The 19,381-nt window shown below is 47.9% G+C and overlaps 1 protein-coding gene across 1 annotated transcript in view; it reads left to right on the top strand.

Annotated features, from left to right (window-relative positions):
• The window catches only part of ACTR2 (ARP2 actin-related protein 2 homolog (yeast)), a 23,024-nt gene extending 5,022 nt beyond the window's left edge, over positions 1 to 18,002 (top strand). The window contains exons 2-9 of the mRNA XM_015416879.1: positions 2,416 to 2,526; positions 7,339 to 7,554; positions 8,287 to 8,359; positions 9,601 to 9,737; positions 12,572 to 12,721; positions 14,553 to 14,698; positions 16,992 to 17,124; positions 17,793 to 18,002. Coding sequence (XP_015272365.1) covers positions 2,416 to 2,526; positions 7,339 to 7,554; positions 8,287 to 8,359; positions 9,601 to 9,737; positions 12,572 to 12,721; positions 14,553 to 14,698; positions 16,992 to 17,124; positions 17,793 to 17,963 — 1,137 coding nt within the window. The 3' untranslated portion in view covers positions 17,964 to 18,002. The remainder of the gene's footprint in view (positions 1 to 2,415; positions 2,527 to 7,338; positions 7,555 to 8,286; positions 8,360 to 9,600; positions 9,738 to 12,571; positions 12,722 to 14,552; positions 14,699 to 16,991; positions 17,125 to 17,792) is intronic.
• Positions 18,003 to 19,381: the final 1,379 nt, after the last annotated feature.

The following is a 19,381-nucleotide window of genomic DNA, read 5'->3' on the forward strand; positions in this document are numbered from 1 at the left end:
TCCTGTGGGTCTCCCCCCCCCCCCCCGCAATATCTTTTTCTGCCCCCAGATTCTAGGTGCTAGTTATGGGGTAACAGGACTTTGGTCCTTTGGGACCTCTGGCTCTTTAGTTTTATGATACAAGGAAATCTGGCTGGAAGATGCTGGCTTTGAGGAGGAGGTTCTAGCTGTAAACAAATGGTTGCCTGAAACCAAGGCATGTTTGCCTTCCCCGCCCCCCTTCTGCGAGGAAAAAGCAGTGGGGAAAGATTCCAGTGAGGCTGATGGGGCAACTGAAGCTAGCCATAGTAGATAGCTAGCAGGAACAAAAGTGCATTACCAAATATGCATACTTTTTGGTTCCCAAAGTGTGCATATTTCTGAACCCGCAGGCTGCAAGCCGCTTCCTTCTTGCTGCCCTGTTTGTTCCGTGAGTCACTGCTAGCAACTTCACTTCCTGTTTCTCCACTTCCTCTTGCTGCTCAGTTTCTTGTCTGGTTTGAGGGCAGATCTTCTGGCTGACAGTGGGTATATCATAGTGGCAGCAGGCCTTGTTCCGATCCCATGCCGGTCCCTCTCAATGCTCCTTGGCAGGCTACAAGCCATTCAATCGTTGTGCAGATGTGCACAAAACAGAACTGTGATTAAACTCCAAGGCAAATTGCCCCGCTTCTAGATGAGCTTTCTCCTTGACACACTAACTTTCCAAGTGCAAGGATGCTTTTGTATGGAGGGACATTCCGTCATAGGAGCCCCTGCCTGAAACAATCGAGCCCAAGCCACAGCTTGAACTGGATTTCGTTTAGTTAGTTTATTCAATTTATATCCCACTCCATTTCCTGCAGGCAGGATTTAGGGGGACATACAACATATAATATACATAAAATAATACTAAAATAAATAATAATAAAGTACATATGATACAATTTAATCGGGTGGCATCTTATATCTGACTTATAATTAAATAAAGTGGCTGGCATACAATCCACATTCCACTCATGGAGACATCTTATACTGCAAAGGGTAGGAACATGAAGGCTTCAAGGGGGAATTGGATAAACATATGGAGCAGAGGTCCATCAGTGGCTATTAGCCACAAGGTATAGATAGGGACTCTCAGTCTGGGGCAAGTGATGCTCTATGTTCTTGGTGCTTGGGGGGGACGGGGATGACAGTGGGAGGGCTTCTAGTGTCCTGGCCCCACTGCTGGACCTCCTGATGGCACCTGGTATTTTTGGCCACTGTGTGTCAGAGTGTAGGACTGGATGGGCCATTGGCCTGATCCGACATTGGCTTCTGTTATATTATGTTCTTAACATAGAGGAGGGGAGGAAGAAACCAGCTGGGGTCACTGATTTCCTTAACCGCCGCTGCCCTCAACGGTATGCCTGGCAGAACATCTCAGTCTTACAGGTCTTGTGGAACTGGGCCAAGTCCTGCAGGGCCCAGATCTTACTAGGGAGAGAGTTCCACCAGGCTGGGGCCAAGGCTGAAAAGGCCCTGGCCCTGGTCAAGGACAGCCGGACCCCAGAGAGGCCAGCCAGGTACATCTGAGAGTTTACTGAATTTTGAATCAGGATATCCTTGCTTTCAATTTCATCTCTGCCATGAACTCATGTGATGGCTGTAAGGAAACCAGCTACCACCCCCCCCCAGAAATCTGCACTGTGTGCATACTATTGGCCTACCTTACAGGGTTGTTGTAACAACTGAAGTTAGAGAGTGTCAGTGAAGTGCTTTCAGTGATTCAGACTTGCGAGACAAAGGCTGCGAAGGCTCACTGTGTAACCTTGGACCAGTCACTGTCAGCCTAACCTACCCCACAGGGTAGCTGTTGTCGTTAGGATAAAATGGAGATGGGAAGAATGCTGTTGTAAGACTCTGGACTCCCACTGGGGAGCAAAGCGGGGTATAAATAAATAGTGCAACGGCTAGATTAGCAGGGTCTGGGTTGGATCCTGCCCCAGGTTTCCACAAATGGAGATGGGGGTGACTTTTGCTGACTCCCCCTCGTGGTGCTGGGGGTCCTCTGTGCCCCCCAGGATCAGCATTTCAGGTTATATTTTGGGCTGCAGCAGAAGTAGGGAGGCAGGATTGCCAACTCTGAGTTGGGAAGTTCCTGGATATTTGGGGATAGAGCTCAACAAGGATGCAATGGCACAGAACCCAACCTCCAAAGCTGCCATTTTTCCCCAGGAGAATGGATCTCTGTGCTTTGGAGATCAGTAATAATTCCAGGAGGTTTCCAGCCCTCACCTGGAGGTTGGCAACTCTGTCAGGAGGTGAGGGAGTCCTGCTCCACAGAGAGACATCTGTTCCATCACTGGAAGTTTACCACAGGTTCCAAGCTTGTGCTTCTGCATGCATGATTTCTCTCTCCCCTATTGCCAGGTTTTTTTTGGTGTATTTTACATATTTCCTTTCCCTCTTTTCCAGTTTGTTAAATGTGGCTATGCTGGCTCAAACTTTCCCGAACATATTTTCCCAGCCCTGGTGGGACGTCCCATCATCCGTTCTACTGCGAAAGTTGGGAACATTGAGATCAAGGTGAGTGGTGTTGGGGGGGCGGGGGGCTCAAATTAGAGTTTGAGGCATGTGGGAAGGCAGCCACGTTCCAAACTGGAAGAGAGATCAGGATTCAGTTGTTATGGATTCCCTTAAAGAATCCTGAGGCAACTGACTGTCTCTGCAAATCTTTAGCACTCTGGGGGAGGGAATCCAAACCAAAACAAAACCATTACACTATATAGTTCTTGTATCTGTTTGAAGTTAAATATGGCAGCCCGATTTACATGAAACAATGGAGAACAACACTGTGAACTTCTGCTAAGGGTTTCCCAAGAAGACGGGCCATAGCTCTGTTCTCTTTATGAATGTTTGAAGCTGCTTCAGACAAGTCAGATCATTGGTCCATCCAAGCTGTTGTTATCTACATTTGTGGGTGGGGGTCTGGTTGATCTCAGACAGAGAAGGGTCTTTGTCAACGTTTGTTGTTACTCTGAGATCCTATGAACTGGAGATGCCAGGAAATGAACCTGGGATTTTCTGCGTGCAACTTATGTGTTCTGCCACACAGCCATAGTCCCTCCCGCCCAAATACAGTCATCATCAGGAGGATTTGAACAATCAGCTTTCTGATTTGACAACCAGCCTCCCTTCTGTATGAGTTCATGTTTGGTCCAACCAGTCCGGAATTCTACAGACGTTCTTCTTGGGCCCCAAGTCGCCAAGCCAGAGGCAAGAGAGGAGTGAAGGGAGTGTATAGATGTAGCTGTCTTATACTGAGTCAGACCTTGGTCTCTCAAGATCAGTATTGTCGACTGGCAGCAGCTTTCCAGAGTCTTTCACATAACCTACTCCCTGATCCTTTTTAATTGGAGATGGCAAGGATCGAACCTGGGACGTTCTGCATGCAAAGCAGATGCTCTTCCACCAAGTCACAGCCCTGCCAGAGTCCCCAGGCTACTTTGGGGAGATGTGAGTCTATGCTTTGGTCCTCCACCTCTGGAGCCATCTAGTTGCTTATCCAAGGCTGCAGGCACAGCCTCTTTTCATGAGAGCCAGTTTGGTGTAGTGGTTAAGTGTGCGGACTGTAATCTGGGAGAACCGGGTTTGATTCCCCACTCTTCCACTTGCACCTGCTGATGTGACCTTGGGTGAGTCACAAGCTCTGGCACAGCTGTTCCTGAAAGAGCAGTTTGTGTCAGAGTTCTCTCAGCCCCACCCACCTCCCAGGGTGTCTGTTGTGGGGAGGGGAAGGGAAAGGAGTTTGTAAGCCGCTCTGAGACTCCAAGTGAAGGGCGGGATATAAATCCAATCTTCTTCTCCTCCTCCTCCTCCTCCTCCTCCTCCTCTTCTTCTTCTTCTTCATGCCAGCAGTGCACAGAAGGACAGAGAGATGGCTGTAGCACTCCCCCTTTCCTACCACATTTCCTGTTGCAACCCACCTATTACAGAAGTCACTTCACCGCCTTCTGTACAGTGTATTTATCCTGCAATAGCCCTGGGTTCCTCTGATCTAAAACCCACAAAGCTTTTTTTTTGTCTGTTAAAGAAATATAAGGAAACTAACTGTCCTACAGTGTTACCAGCAGTTCAAAATATAGCCAAGCGACTGCAGCAGGTGAATAGGCAAGACTGTGCACTGCACGACGCTTCATTGTTTGTGCACATTCATTTACCCACTAGAGGCCAGAGGCATGCACCTACCCACTCGGAGATTTAATTTCATGGAGGAGGGAGCTGAACTCTGAAGAATGTCAGTGCTAGGAGTTCACTCACGCAAACACACACAATGCTAAACAGGCATCCACAGAATGCAAAGCTGGGGGCGGGGGGGGGCAGTTAGTTTCCATTGACCAGTACTAGGAAAATAGGCCCCTCTCTGTTAAAGAGAAGCCCTTGCGTGGATGGCTCAGGCTAGCCCAATCTTGGAAGATAAGCAGGGTCGGCCCTGGTTAATATTTGGATGGGAGACCACCCAGGAATTCCAGGATTGCTGTGCAGAGGAAGGCAGTGGCAAACCACTTGTTAGTCTCTTGCCTTGAAAACCCTACAAGGTCACCATAGGTTGGCTGCGACTTGATGGCTGTTTCCACCATGACCACTGTTAAATAGCACTGGCTAGAGTGTATGGAGAACCTGCTGGAGAAGACTCTTGAGAGTCCCTTGGACTGCAAGAAGATCAAATCTGTCAATCCTGAAAGAAATCAACCCTGACTGTCCCCTGGAAGGCCAGATAATGAAACTGAAGCTCAAATATTTTGGCCACCAAATGAGAAGGGAGCACTCACTGGAGAAGACCCTGATGCTGGGAAAGACTGAAGGTCAAAGAAGACGGGGACGGCAAAGGATGAGATGGTTAGACAGTGTCATAGATGCAACGAACATGAAGTTGAGCAAACTTCAGAGGATGGCGGAAGACAGGAGGGCCTGGCGGGATCTTGTCCATGGGGTCGCGAAGAGTCGGACTCGACTGTGCGACTGAACAACAACAACAAGAGTGTATGTGCCAGCATCTGGAGATACTGGGGATTCTGGGCCTTCTAGCTGTCCAGTTGTGTCATGTGCAGTGGGACAGGGAGATTCTCCATTTCTTTCTAAGAAGGAGAACCGTGTCCATTGAAAACATGGGGAGGATATCCCAAAGTCCGTCTGCTTTCTAGGAAAGAAGCACCACTTTCTCTGTACTGGTTCCAGAGAGATAGACAGGAGTCCAGCAGCAGCTTACGGGCAAATATTTCTTTATTCCAGCAGAAGCTTTCCTCAAACAGAGCTCACTTCATTAGGTGCATGGAGTGCCCATCCACAGCAGAAATACAGACCCACCCACATGCAGTTCGATGCCGCTGACGAAGTTAGTTCTGACTCACAAGAGCTCATGCTGGAATGAATAAATGTAGTCTTTAAGGTGCCCCCGGATTTCTGTTTTCTTCCTCTGTAGTAGAAAGGCATTTGTGGTTGGCCCTGCTCCTTGTACAAGTCAGACAAACGGAGAAGGAGGGGCAGGGTTCCACATTGCTCTTAAAAGAATCTTCTTTGTTCAGATGTGGAATTTCTCTCTCAGAGCTGAGTGGCAAGAGCGCTTCTGTCACTTGATAACTCTTTCCTAAGGCCTGGCTCCTCACAAAAAGGGCAGCTGCTCCGCCTTCAAAGCCCTTCAATAGAAACCAGACACTCTTCAGGGAGAAAGGTGTGATCCCAGCCCACTTCCCTGCGGTGCTCATTTTCTACTTGCGGGATATCTTTTGCGTTTGGGGAACATTTTAAAAAATGGTATCTGTCCACTTGCAGCCTCTAGTAGGGAAATCTGTCATAGCACCTCAGGACTGCAGAAAGGATTTTCATTATGTACATCTTAAAATGTGCACGTTTAAATCTGTAATCTGTGTTTTTTTTCTATTTCTCTGTGTTTTTAATCTGTGTAATTTGAAAGACATCGTAGAGTTGAAAGGGGCCGTAGAGGCCATCTGGTCCAACCCCCCTGCTCAGTGCAGGTTCAGCCTAAAGCATCTCTTTTGAATAACAGTTTTATTAAGAAATGCATAAAACATAACAAACATCCTGCAACATGTAAAAGTAAAAGTAACATGAATGTAAAGTGAGAACAAAATTTAAATACAGCCATATTCATACAATTAAATATAAATGATGTACTAATGTTTGCAGACAGGATAGTAGCAAAGTATATTTTTACCAGAGATGTAACAAATCCATTATTTTGGGTATTCCTCCTTGTTGTGTCAAATATTGTAGAATAAGTAACCATATTGTAGTAAAGTTGGACTGTGTTGCGTGAGTAAAAGTATCCTTAAGGCTAAAGCATCCCTGACAAATGTTCATCCAGATGCTGCTTGAAGGCTGCCAGTGAGGGGGAGCTCACTACCCCTCTAGGCAGCCGATTCCACTGCTGAACTACGCTTAGAAAATTTTCCTAATATCCAGCCAGTACCTTTCTTCCCATAATTTAAACCCATTATTGCGAGTTCTGTCCTCTGCTGCCAACAGGAACAGCTCCCTGCCCTCCTCTAAGGGACGGCCCTTCAAATACTTAAAGAGAGCAATCGTATCTCCCCCCCTCAGCCTCCTCTTCTCCAGACTGCATTTCCCAAGTCCCTCAGCCTTTCCTCATAGGGCTCAGTGTTCAGGCCTCTGATCACCCTTGTTAATTGAATGGTTATTTTGTTTCTCTTTGCAACCTGGTGTGGAATTGTTAGTCACCTTGAGTCTGAGGAGATAAGGTGGGCTATAAATATTTTAAATACATATAAGTTGACTAGGGCTGTTGCAGCTCAGTGTGTGAACCACTGCTCAGAGATATCCCAACCTCCTAATCCAATGTCACGGAAACTCACCTGCAGTTGTTGTTGTTCAGTCGCACAGTTGAGTCCGACTCTTCGCGACCCCATGGACCAGATCCCGCCAGGCCTTCCTGTCTTCTGCCGTTCTCTGAAGTTTGCTCAATTTCATGCTCGTTGCATCTATGACACTGTCTAACCATCTCATCCTTTGCCGTCCCCGTCTTCTTCGACCTTCAATCTTTCCCAGCATCAGGGTCTTCTCCAGTGAGTGCTCCCTTCTCATTTGGTGGCCAAAGTATTTGAGCTTCAGTTTCATTATCTGGCCTTCCAGGGAACAGTCAGGGTAGGTATATGAATTCTTGTCACATGAAGCACGTTCAAAAACAAGTCACTGTGAATGTTCTCTTGGCATCTGACCACATGGCGTTCTGAAATACAGGAGTGTGCCCCCTCACCCCCGCTGCTCTGAAGGATCATATTCTGCAAAGTGCAGAAGGCATGAAGGCCAGAGCAGTAAAATATAACTTTACACTTAAATTTTGATACCTTGTCTGCCCAGGACCTGATGGTGGGGGATGAGGCCAGCGAGCTGCGCTCCATGTTGGAGGTGAACTACCCAATGGAGAATGGGATTGTGCGCAACTGGGATGACATGAAGTACTTGTGGGACTACACCTTCGGTCCAGAGAAACTCAATGTTGACCCCCACAACTGCAAGATCCTCCTCACCGAACCCCCCATGAACCCCACCAAGAACCGGGAGAAGATCATTGAGGTTGTGGAAGGAGGGAGAAGGGGAAATATGAGCAGAGGAGCTGGGAGGGAGGGAGGGAGATAGTAGAGTGTGTGTGGGAGTGTGGTAACAGGATCGTGCAGTGGATTTCATCTGAATATCAGCTTTCTAGGGGGAGACAATTAGTTGGGTTGCATAGACTGTGGCTGAAGTCAGTCTCTAGAAAATAAGTCCTAAGCAGAAAAAGAGATGGGTAAAAGCTGGGGATGGCAGAAACCAACCCAAGCTGACTTAGGCTGAGAGTTGTGTGGAAGGCAGTTCTCAGTTGTCCAGCTTGGGATACTTTCCCCTGAGGCAGGGAATGGCCTGAGGAACATGTAGCTGAACTTTGAAAGGTGGGGGAGGTTCTAATTCTTCTATTTATTTATTTATTTATTTAAACATTTTTACCCCGCCCTCCCCGTAAGGCCTGATTCACACATGCAGGAGAATAAGGTCGTATTCATAATGAGGTGGCAGGGCCCTGAGAATGGATTGAAGTGGTACAGTCATTCTGCCACCTCATTTTCCTGCATGTGTAAGCTAGGCCTAAAATGCTGAAATGGGAAAGGCTGCAAGGGCCTACCCTTGAAGGAATAGAGGAAGGCACAGGAAGGGGGTGGTAATAACAGCCTTTGAAACTATGTGCTTGGGAAAGTTGCGGGGGTTGGGTGGGCAGGTGGGGAAACCAGTCCTTCATGCAGCACTAACTGATGGTTTTTCTTCATGACTCAGGTGATGTTTGAGACCTATCAGTTTGAGGGTGTTTATATAGCTATCCAAGCAGTGTTGACACTCTATGCCCAGGGTAAGTTAGGGCTTGAGGGGAGGGAAGGGTGGAGAATTGGCCATTGGTTTTCCTGGTTCACGTCCTCTTTTTGTGAAGCTTTGAAAAACTACAGCTAGTGTAGTACGGTTAGAATGGCCAGTTAGGACCAGGGAGGACCTAGATTCAAATCCCCGCTCAGTCACAAAGCTGATTAGGTAACCTTGGGCCTCTCTCTCTCAGCCTAATTTACCTCACAGGGTTGCCATGAGGATAAAATGGAGGAGAGAAGAAACATGCACACTGATCTAAACTTCTTGGAGGAAGAGTGGGATAAAAATTTAATAGATAGATCCTACTGCTTGTCAGATCCAGCAGAGGGTCACGATAGGGCTGTCCTGTTGAGCGTCTTCAGAGCAGTAAATACTACAGAACTCCATTGGAATAAGTGGACTGTCTGGTTCATAGCCGTGGTTCTTGAAATAAGAAAAGTCAGATGCCCCAGCAGTTCTGAGGGCAGAGCCTAGCACAAAAGCTGTCTACACCCCTAAAAAGAGAGCTTGTCTAAAACAGTGGCTGAGAAACTGTCCAATCTGATTGTTGGCTCTACTAGGAATCGACAGGCTTAACCCAGCTACTGTCAGGCCCTCCCGTCTGTAATACATCTGTAATACAGAGATAAAAATAATGAACTACTCCACAGGAGTAGTGCCTCGAACACTTTAAAAGCACTTTATAAATGCAATGATTCATTGACTTAATTTGTAGTCCACTTTTCTCGTTGGGACTGCAAGTGGATAACAGAATTAGAAAACAGTGGAATTAAGACTGGGGTAGTAGTTTTAAAATCTGGCTGAGGAGAAAAAGTGATCCTACCCCATCTTTTCTGGTAACTGGCCAAAGCTAATAAGTAAATAAATAAAAATCCATCCAGACTGTTCTTTTCTCCTGGTTGGTTAAGAATATAAACCCAGCTGGATCAGACTAGTAGTCCATCTAGTCCAGCATCCTGTCTCACACAGTGGCCAACCAGTTCCTCTGCATGGTCAACAAAAGGGCATAGAGGCTGAGGCTTTCCCCTAATGTTGCTTCCTGGCTCTTGGGTTCAGAGGATTAGTGCCTCTGAATGTGGAAGTTCCCCTCAGTCACCATGGCTAGTACCCATTGATATACTTATCCTCCCTGGCTGACAACCATATTCACAGGTAGAACACAAACTTCATCTATCTATGCTGGGGGAATATCTGCAGTGTGGTAGAGCCTCAATGTGCTTTATTTTCCAGGTCTCCTCACCGGTGTAGTGGTGGATTCAGGGGATGGCGTGACACACATCTGCCCTGTTTATGAGGGCTTCTCCTTGCCCCATCTCACTCGTCGGCTGGACATTGCAGGGCGTGACATCACACGCTACCTCATCAAGGTGAGACATATAGGGCTGTAGTCAGTTTGTAGCCTCCCTTGGCTGGGGCTGCCCCGTTTACAGGTGGGACCTTCAAAGAAAAGAACAGAAAGCCCAAGTGTCTATATGTATTTTAGTGTCTATAAGTTGTCAGTACTAGAAACACATATAGTTGCTTCTACATTAGGTTAGTTTGCATTGCTTGCTCCTTCCTTGTTTGCAGTTACGTGCAAGCGGAATTGAACTAGCAACATGACAAGAAGATCCTACTATAGGTTTACTGGGAAGTGAGTTCCAGTCAGCAAAGCTTTCGTTTCTCCCTGGGATTAGTTTTACAGCCTATTTATGTGGTTTGCCATGGTATTTGTGGATCGGTGGTTCTTGGGTGGAGGTGGTAAGCCAAAGTGATTGTTCTTTTTTTAAAAAAAGTTTATAGTTGCACAGTTAATATATCTAATACAGAATCTGGCTATACAGTGTAGATCCACTAAATGGAGCTGGGGTAGATAGGGGATTTTACTACGATCCTGAAGGAAGTCCCAGATTTGCAGAAAAATCTGGGGTCTAAAAATTACATTTGGAGGATTTACCTGCCTCCCAGAATAATAGAAACAACACCTGTCACATTAAGAAAAGAATGCCTACTGAGCTACCCAGGTTGCTGGGTAGCAGAAGCAATATTGCTGAGCCTTCTAGGCCTTGGTTTCTGTAAAGCAAACCTGGCAGCTGGCTCCGCATAACTAAGCCTAGCCTGACCTTGTGCAACTTGGCCAGAGATTTCCTGGGGAGAGGCTGCCAGGGGGAGGGAAGGAGTGAGAGCTTAAGATGGAAGTGGGGCAGATAAAGGTAGGCCCCGGTCACACAGGCCAGATAACGTGGGGGGTGGGAGGCATGGCTGTTCATCCCGGAGCAAAATAAAGCGCAGTAGCCCGATCACACGGTCCCCCGAGTCTCCGCGCTTAGGCTGTTAGCTGGCGATCACATGGCGGTGCCGGAGTGTGGCAGAGAAGCGGCGCGGCAAGCGTTTCGCGTTTGTGTGCATGCGCAGTTCCGCAGTGCAGCACTGCTTTCAGTTAAGTGTTTGTGCACGTGCGCTTACGAAAAACATCCGGTATGCAACGGGACGTGGACGGGCGCCAGATGCCACGGGATACTAGCGCTCCCGCGATCAGACACCCACCCCTGCCCTGCGTTTTCTGGATACTAGTGCACTTTCCGCAATACTTTTTTACTGTGCATCTTCGGTGGGACGCCACAGGTTGGCCACCGGTGTGCTACGCTTCCCAGATGTTGCGGTGTGATCGCACCCGGAAAATCCACCTGACATTCGTGCCTTTAGCGCAGCAAATCCTCCGTGTGACTGGGGCCGTAGGCTGTCAACTTAGCTGGTGGGTGAAAAGAAGACAAGGAAGCAGGGAAAGGGGAAGCTATAGAGGCTGTCAAGGGAGGGAAAGCGGAAATAGAGGGTGGAAAGGATACAGGGGGCATGATATGCCCTCTGCTAGTTCTTAAGGGTCCCTCACTTGTGAGCTTATAATAACTACAAGGACAAATGCAATAATTTCAGTACTTCCACCATCATCATCCAGGAATAAGAGCTGACAGTTTATCTGAACAGGAAATAATTAATCAGGTTGTAAAACAAATTGGAAAAAGAAGCAGTCTTTGCTGAGGAAGTCTTAATTCTGACTAAACGTAAGTGTGCTCCCCTCTGTTTTACCTAATAATTAACTATTGATTCAAGAATGCTGTGACACCCTAAGAGAACAGGGAGTAACTTCAGTTTTTATAGGAGGCTGGCTGAGACATTTCTTTTTTGGCAGGCCTTTAGTTTAGTTAACCATTTGTAAACCTGGGAAGCTGATCTTATTATTAATGCAGTGTGAAGAGGCACTGACTGGGCTTTAGGGTAACAGGTTGTTTTAATTATGACCTGAAGTGTTTTGGATTTTACTGAAGCATACAGCATTTTGCAGGTGAGATTTTGTATTATTATGTGAGTTCTGGTATATGTATACGTAAAAGCAGGAAACAAATATTTTAATTAATAATTGACCTGGAAGCAGTCAGAAAGAACATTTAAAAGGAGCTGGAAGAAGCATCAGTCACACTTCGTCCAGATCTGGAAAAAAACCCTCTGGATGCCAGCAGGGAAAACACTAGATGGAAACAGTGTGATGTGGCTCTTTTCTTTCTTTCTTTCTTTCTTTCTTTCTTTCTTTCTTTCTTTCTTTCTTTCTTTCTTTCTTTCTTTCTTTCTTTCTTTCTTTCGTATTTTGTATGTGTGCTTGCGTGCCTGGAAGTCACCGTGACTTCTGGCAACTCCCTAGTGGGGCTAGGACGTTTCAGATAAGTGGCTTGATATTGCTTGCCTCTGCATCCCAGCCCTGGTGTTCCTTAGAGGTCTCCCTTCCAAGTACTTGGCAGGGTCAGCCCTGCTTAGCTACCCAGGTCATTGCTAATGTGGATATTACAATAAATCTGAATTAGTGAATAACACCTATTCCAGACCAACTGTGGCAGCAACAATAAGAACAGTTATTTTAACATTTTACAGCTTTTACTTACTTAAAGGGACCACCTTAGTTAAATGTACACCTTGTATAAAACGGACAGATCTGTGTCATGTTGTGGGTCTGTTGCCTTTGCCGTCCTTTAAATGATTCTGAAAAATAGTCCCGATTTTAGCTACTATAATTGTGCGTAGGCCAAGGTACTTCTGTGAGGGAGCTAAGGATCTAACAGAATTCTCACAACCTTCTCCAATTCCCAGAATTATTTGGGGGCAGCCACGATCAATAAACAGGTGTGAGTGAGTAGTGTACATATACCGCTTGTCTCCCTTTCTCTGGCAGCTCTTGTTATTGCGTGGCTATGCCTTCAACCACTCAGCTGACTTCGAGACAGTGCGCATGATGAAGGAGAAGCTCTGTTATGTCGGCTACAACATTGACCAGGAACAGAGGCTGGCGCAAGAGACTACAGTGCTTGTGGAATCCTACACGGTAATTGCTGGGATGAGAACGGAGAAGTGGTAGGAGGGGAGGTCATCTCCGTGAGGTACACGGGGCTTAATTTGTGTCACGACTCCCTGGGGATGAACCCTGAAGCCATTTTGGGCTAAGCCTAGTAATAAAGTAGGTGTCCTTCTGAACATCTGTAGAGTGCCTTTCCCTCACGGTGGGATAAAGGACTGCCTCTCTCCAAGTGTGAGCCCGAGTGATGTAGTTGTTAAGTGTTGGGCAAGCACATGGGAGATCCAATTTCGGATCTCACTTATTTTTATTTAATTCTTTTGTACCCTGACTTTCTCTGCAGTGGGGACACAAAACAGCTGTACATCATTCTCCTCTACTCTATCCTCACAACGACCTTGTGAGGTAGGTTAGGCTGAGAGAGTGTGACTGGACTAAAATCACCCAGTGAGCTTTCATGGTGTGAGTGGGGGTTTGAACCCTGGTCTCCCAGATAGTATGACACTCTTAGCCGCTACACCACACTGTCTGTACTGAGCCATGGGCCAGTCACACTTAGATGGCCTAACCTACTTTACAAGGCTGTTGTGAAGATAGACTGGAGGGGGGACCATCTGTGAGCTCTGTGGGAGAGTAAAAACGGAACAGACGGACGTGGGCCCCTTACCTACTGAAGTCACATTAAAAGACATTGTTAATGCCTCTTTGACCAGTTTCATAGACCTCCTTTTTTTAAACGGGCCTTTAACCTTTCCAGTGGGACAGTGAAATGTTTTATGAAGGGTGCTTTAACTGAGCTATGTGTTTATCATTAGTCTTGACTTTATTGCATATTTATTATGTATGTGAATTTAATTGAGTCTTGATCTACAGGGTTGTTTTTTTTTTAAACAGTGTTGCAGTCTGCCCTCGGTGAACGGCAGGCAGGGATATAAATCCTTTAAACGACTGAATAAAACTCCTGCATAACAACAACCCCCTCCACAAGCCAGATGGTTTACGCGCCAACTGTTACCCAGCAGGGTTCCCAACCTCCTGGAGTTTCCCTACCAATACAGCTGATCCCCAGCCTACAGCGATCAGTTCCCCTGGAGGAAACAGCAGTGTCAGGGGGCAAAACTCTTGAAGCATCACACCCCCAATGAGCTCCCTCCCCAAACGACACCCTTCTCCAGGCACCACCCCCAAATCTCCAGGAATTTCCCCAGCCAGAATCGGAAGCCAGGGACGCTGACCTTTCCTGTAAACAGGGATGAAAGAGATCCATGTGGAGGAACGTCTTTTGGGTACTTCTTTCCGGGGACCCCTCTGGCGCCATCCACCAGCCATTGCTCTGTCTTCTGCTTAGCTGGCGCCCCCTTGAGGTCCCCAGGGGCTCTGCCATCGTTCCTAGAATCTCTCAGTAGAACCAAGCTTTACAATCCCAAACTGTACGTTTCTTACAGTCTATAAGAAAGGTGATTTCGGCGTGCAGTCCTAAACAGGTCTACTCAAAAGAAAATACTTTATTCAGTGGAACTTAGCCCCCCAGGAAAGTGCACTTAGAATTGTAACCCTAATCTTTATTTTTTAATTTCAAATAATTTTCAAATCACGTGGTTGAAATTCAGCTCTAGGGGACATTTTAAAAAAAATGCCAACCAGCTGATACCTCATTGATGAAGATAAAAGCAATTTGGGTAGGATTCCATGTATCTATTTCACTCCTGGCAGTACTCCTCTGGTGTGAAAGAAACCTGCCCATTCATGTGGTACCAGACCGGTACGAGTTTGTAATGTAGACCTACCCTGGGACCATAGGACTGTGGGCCCCCCAATGTCCATACATCCCACTGATCCCATTTCCTTCTTGTCCCTGCAGCTCCCAGATGGGCGAGTGATTAAAGTCGGGGGAGAGCGCTTTGAGGCCCCAGAGGCCTTGTTCCAGCCCCATCTCATCAACGTGGAGGGTGTGGGTGTGGCCGAGCTCCTCTTCAACACCATCCAGGCGGCCGACATTGACACCCGGTAAGCAGAGCTACGAGAAGGTGGCGTGGGACCCCTCTGGGCCTGGGGCAAGAGGAAGTGTGATGGATTTGGGGGGATCCCTGGGGTTCACTGAGCCTTGCGGTAGGATCTTGCCCCAGTATCATAGGGAAACAATCTGTTTCTTTCTTATAAAGCAAAGGCTTCAGACTGCAACCACTTTTATTTATTTATTTATTTATTTGGATTTATATCCCACCCTCCCCGAAGGCTCAGGGCGGCTAACAGAGGCACCTGGAAAGGTGTGGTGGGGAAGCTGCACAAGATAAAAACACAATATTGATGGTTCAGACAATGATGCCTGTAGCCTAGCTTTCTGACATCAGATGTCCCTGGATACTTACCGGCACCCTGACCTGGATAGCCCAGGTAAGCCCGATCTCGTCCGATCTCAGAAGCTAAGCAGGGTCGAATCTGGCATACCAGAGCCAGGAAGTAGGGGCAGGCTTTATTCAGCCACCTCTCTGAATATCTTCCAGGCTCCCAGTAGGGGTCAGTCACCAGAGGTCGCCATGACTTCCAGGTGCACACACACAAATACCAAAACAAAAAAACTTGCCAACAAGCTATGGTAGAGGTCACCTTCTCCTGCCATTTGTCCTCAGACTCCATTACGCAGGTATATATACTGCTTCTGTACATGGAGGTTCCATTTGTGTAACATCTAATAGCTGTTGATAGACCAGCTTCTGTGAATTTTTAGACCCTTTTAAACTGCCATCTAAGCTAGAGGCCTCCACTGCATCTTGTTGTAGTGGATTCCACAACTTAATGATGTGCCGTGTGAAGAAGTCGGCTTGTTTTTCTGTCCTGAAACTACGACCATTCAATTTTATCGGGCAACCCTAAATTCTAATATTATGAGGGGGACAAGGCTCCCTCTAAGCTGTGGAGCCTTGTGAGCAAAAAGTCTACTTTGTGAGCTACTGGCATTAAAGTTGTGAGTGAGCGATTTGCCTGCTGCATACATTAGTTTGCTCTGGAGCTATCCTTTCTGAGCTGAGACAAAAATGTGTGAGCCAGAGGCTAAAAGACTGTGAGCTAGCTCACACTAACTCAGCTTAGAGGGAACACTGGAGGGGGAACAATCCATTACAAGCCCTGTGTCTCCTCAGTCCTCTTTTATTTTAAATCTCAAAAGCCTCAAATGCTTTATCCTTTCCTCCTAGGGTAGGTGTTCCAAACCCTTTGATCATTCTGGTTGCTGCGGGGGAAGAGTGTCACAGCGTCCAGCTGTACAACATTCTTAGTGATGTGGGGTGTGTGACTGCAGCTGTTGACAGTACTCCAGATGCAGTTTGCGCTATGGCAGCTTTCAATTCCCAACACAGAGCTCAGCCCTTTTTTATTGCCACCGGACACTCAGGCAACATCTTCAGTGAATTGCCCACCATGACTCCTGGATGTCTTTCTTGGGTGTTTATTTACTTCATTTATTCCTCACCTTTCTCCCCAATGGGGACCCAAAGCCGCTGACGTCATTCTCCTCCCATTTTATCCTTGCAGCAACCCTTTGAGGTAGGTTAGGCCGAAGGTGTCTGACTGGCCCAGCAAGCTTCCATGACAACAGCAGGGATTTGAACCGGGGTCACCCAGATCTTATCGGACACTCTAAGCACTGCAGTCTGCTGGCTCTCTCTCCCCAATGCTCTCCCCGTGTCTGTAGGTCAGCCTCAACATCCTTGGTGAGGCCTGTTCCTGACCGAAAGTCTGAGCCAGCTTCTGAAACTCCCAGCCTCTTAGAGGAAGCCCTGTGCTTGGAGCAGGAGGCCAAGGCTAAGTCGGCCTTTCGGTGCTGCTACTTTTTCTTCCTAAACATTCTTTCTCGTCTCCCTCTTTCCCTCCCTTCAGAGAGGGGGACCCTGACCTAGCCCAATCTTGTCAGGTCTCAGAACTTAAGCAGGGTCAGCCCTGCTTAGTACTCGGATGGGAGGCCACCAAGGAAGCCCAGGGTCACAACACTGAGGCAGGCCATGGCAAACCATCTCTGTTTGTCTCTTGCCTTGAAAACCCTGAGGGGGTTGCCAAAAGTCAGCTGCAACTTGACGGCACTTTCCGCTGTCAGGGAGAGGAGTCAAACTACATTTCCTCCAGTCAGCTTTCAGTTGGTTGCAGGCCTCCCTTCTCTCTCTCCCCCCGCTTTCTCTGGCTGGGAGAAGACAACATGAGGCAAAGGTGAATTAGAGAGACTAGAAGCTGCCTCCATTGCTGCCCTGTCACAAATGCAAATGCTTCAGAGGAGGACCTAGAGACATCGATGTGTTCCTTGTTGCAGACCTGAATTCTACAAACACATTGTGCTTTCGGGTGGCTCCACGATGTATCCTGGGCTGCCGTCTCGGCTGGAGCGTGAGATCAAGCAGCTGTATCTGGAGCGGGTGCTGAAGGGTGACGTGGAAAAGCTGTCGGTGAGTCACGGGTGGGGCTGGCGACCTTTTTGGCTAGTCTGAGCACACCAGGAAGGTAGGGGAAGCAGGCAGCAAACAGTCATCGTTTAGGGGTAGCAGAGCGGGCAGGCACAGCTGGGACTCGGTCCACTGGGAAGGTCTCCAGCACCATTAAAATAAATGGGAGCTCAGGAACAGCAGGGGCATTCAGATCTGTGGGGCTCGCACAGAGTTACCCACTGGACTGTGCCCTGTATTAAATTAGTGGACGGGAATAGGCACGGTTGTTTAAGTGGTCTGGAGAGGTTTTGAGTGGCTTGAATTTTGCCTTCCCGTTCCCTCCTTGTGCGGCATCTGCTGAATAATTTTACTGGCGCTTCTCTGTTAGTTTGGTTTTTAAAAAATAATATGCTGGTGGCCAGTTTTCTAAAGATTCCCTCCTCTCTTTTATCTTCACAACAATCCTGCGAGGTAGGTCCAGGCTAAGAGAGAAAGCAGCTTGCCCAAGGATAGCCAAGCATAGGGTGGAACCTCTCTCTCCCTGGTCCATGCAGGGCTCCGGTGGTCCTCAGGGGTTTAAATGCAACTTGATTTCATTCACCCTTGCAAGTGAGGGGGTGGTGGGGAGATCCCTGATGGTGCCTTTCCCAAACCTGCCTTTCTCTCCCTGCCCCCCTTTGTTATCCCAGAAATTCAAGATTCGCATTGAAGACCCACCCCGGAGGAAGCACATGGTGTTCCTAGGTGGGGCGGTGCTTGCCGACATAATGAAAGACAAAGACAACTTCTGGCTGCGACGGGATGAGTACCTGGAGAAAGGGACCCGCATCTTGGAGAAGCTGGGGGTGACGGTGCGATAGGAACTCCCCCCTTGTCTCCGTGCACTGCCATTCCCCCCCCCCCCCCCCCCGCCTCTTCTTCTGTTGAGCCGATGCATTGCAGACTCTCGCAGGGTGTGTCTGTGAACTGGGGCACTGGGACTTGGGATCAACAGAAGAACTCCTAAAACAAGCTTCCAGCTTTCTAAGCATATGCAGTTATTTTATCCCCTCCAGTCCTCTTTTGTTTCTCCCCCTACCAAGCTGCTCACTCTTATGGGCACGTCTTAGCAATCCCATCACAGGGAAAAGACCGCCCCGCCCCCCCATCAGAGGGGCTTAAGGGCTCCACGCTGGCCTCGAGTGGGTCAAAGTCCATCTTCCAGGAAGCTCCATGTAAACCCAGGCTCAGGGAATCCATCTGCACCTAGCCTCCTTCCTTCCACTGAGCGAGAGGGGAGCAAGTTTCTAGACCTCATGGCTGAGAGTAAATTCTTAAGCACAGCTAACAGCTCAGGGATCTGGGAGGCGGGGCTGAAACCCAGGCTTTGTCCTCCTTCAAGATATCAACTTGTGTCCTTCCACGCTTTCAGTTCTCTCAAGCTCTGCAGAACAGCAGGGTTGGCTCATCCGACCCCCACCACGCAAGCAAGTAATTATAAACCTTGCTTGCAGGTTTAGGGATTGGCTGCCTTCGCTAAGAACAGGGGTGGGTGGATCAGGTACAGAACAAGCCCCTTATGTTAGGGGGAGGAAGTGACTGTTGCACTCCCCCATGGGGAGGGGAGCCCTGCTCTTGCTCACCTAAAAGTGTGTGTGTGTTTGTGGGTTTTCCCAGCCATAGGCACAGGATTGGGTTTTAGCCTTCCATGCCAGCAGATTTATACCAGGCACCTTTTAGAAAACAGAAAGGAACTACCTAAGCCTCTTATTTCCCTAAGTGGAGCTATCATAAACAGGACCAAAAAAAGCAAGGTGCAAGGCCAGAAATTTGGAGGTGCCCCATTTTGAGAAGGCAGCCAACACCCCCCAAACCCACCCACCCCTCTTCTGCTGAAAATAGCTTTCCAGGGTTACTACCCATTCCCTTGGCTGGACCCGCACATCTATAACGGTTGCATGACAGGCACAGACCCAACAGGAGAGCATTCCAAACCACATCTGTTTAGAAGAGCTGCATCAGATGAAGACATAGGAGCCTCCTATGGAAGAAAAGAGCTTCCTGGGGAAGAAAAGGGAGTAACCATGTTTTTTTCTATCCCCCGTAAAAGCCTTTTGTCAACATCGCTGCTATACCTTTCTTGCGCCCCTCCTCCTAAACAGGCCTCCCCGACCGCCTGTTTCTTACAAGGGGAAGAGAAGGCAAGAGGATAAAAGGCAGCATGGGTTGGGATCAGTTGCTGCCCCCATACCCAGCTTGCTAGAAAGCAGAACCCAGTCCCTGCCCCACCCCAAAGGTT

Source organism: Gekko japonicus, unplaced genomic scaffold (genome assembly GCF_001447785.1).
Source record: "Gekko japonicus isolate JY-2015 unplaced genomic scaffold, Gekko_japonicus_V1.1 scaffold278, whole genome shotgun sequence".
Taxonomy (NCBI): Eukaryota; Metazoa; Chordata; class Lepidosauria; order Squamata; family Gekkonidae; genus Gekko; species Gekko japonicus.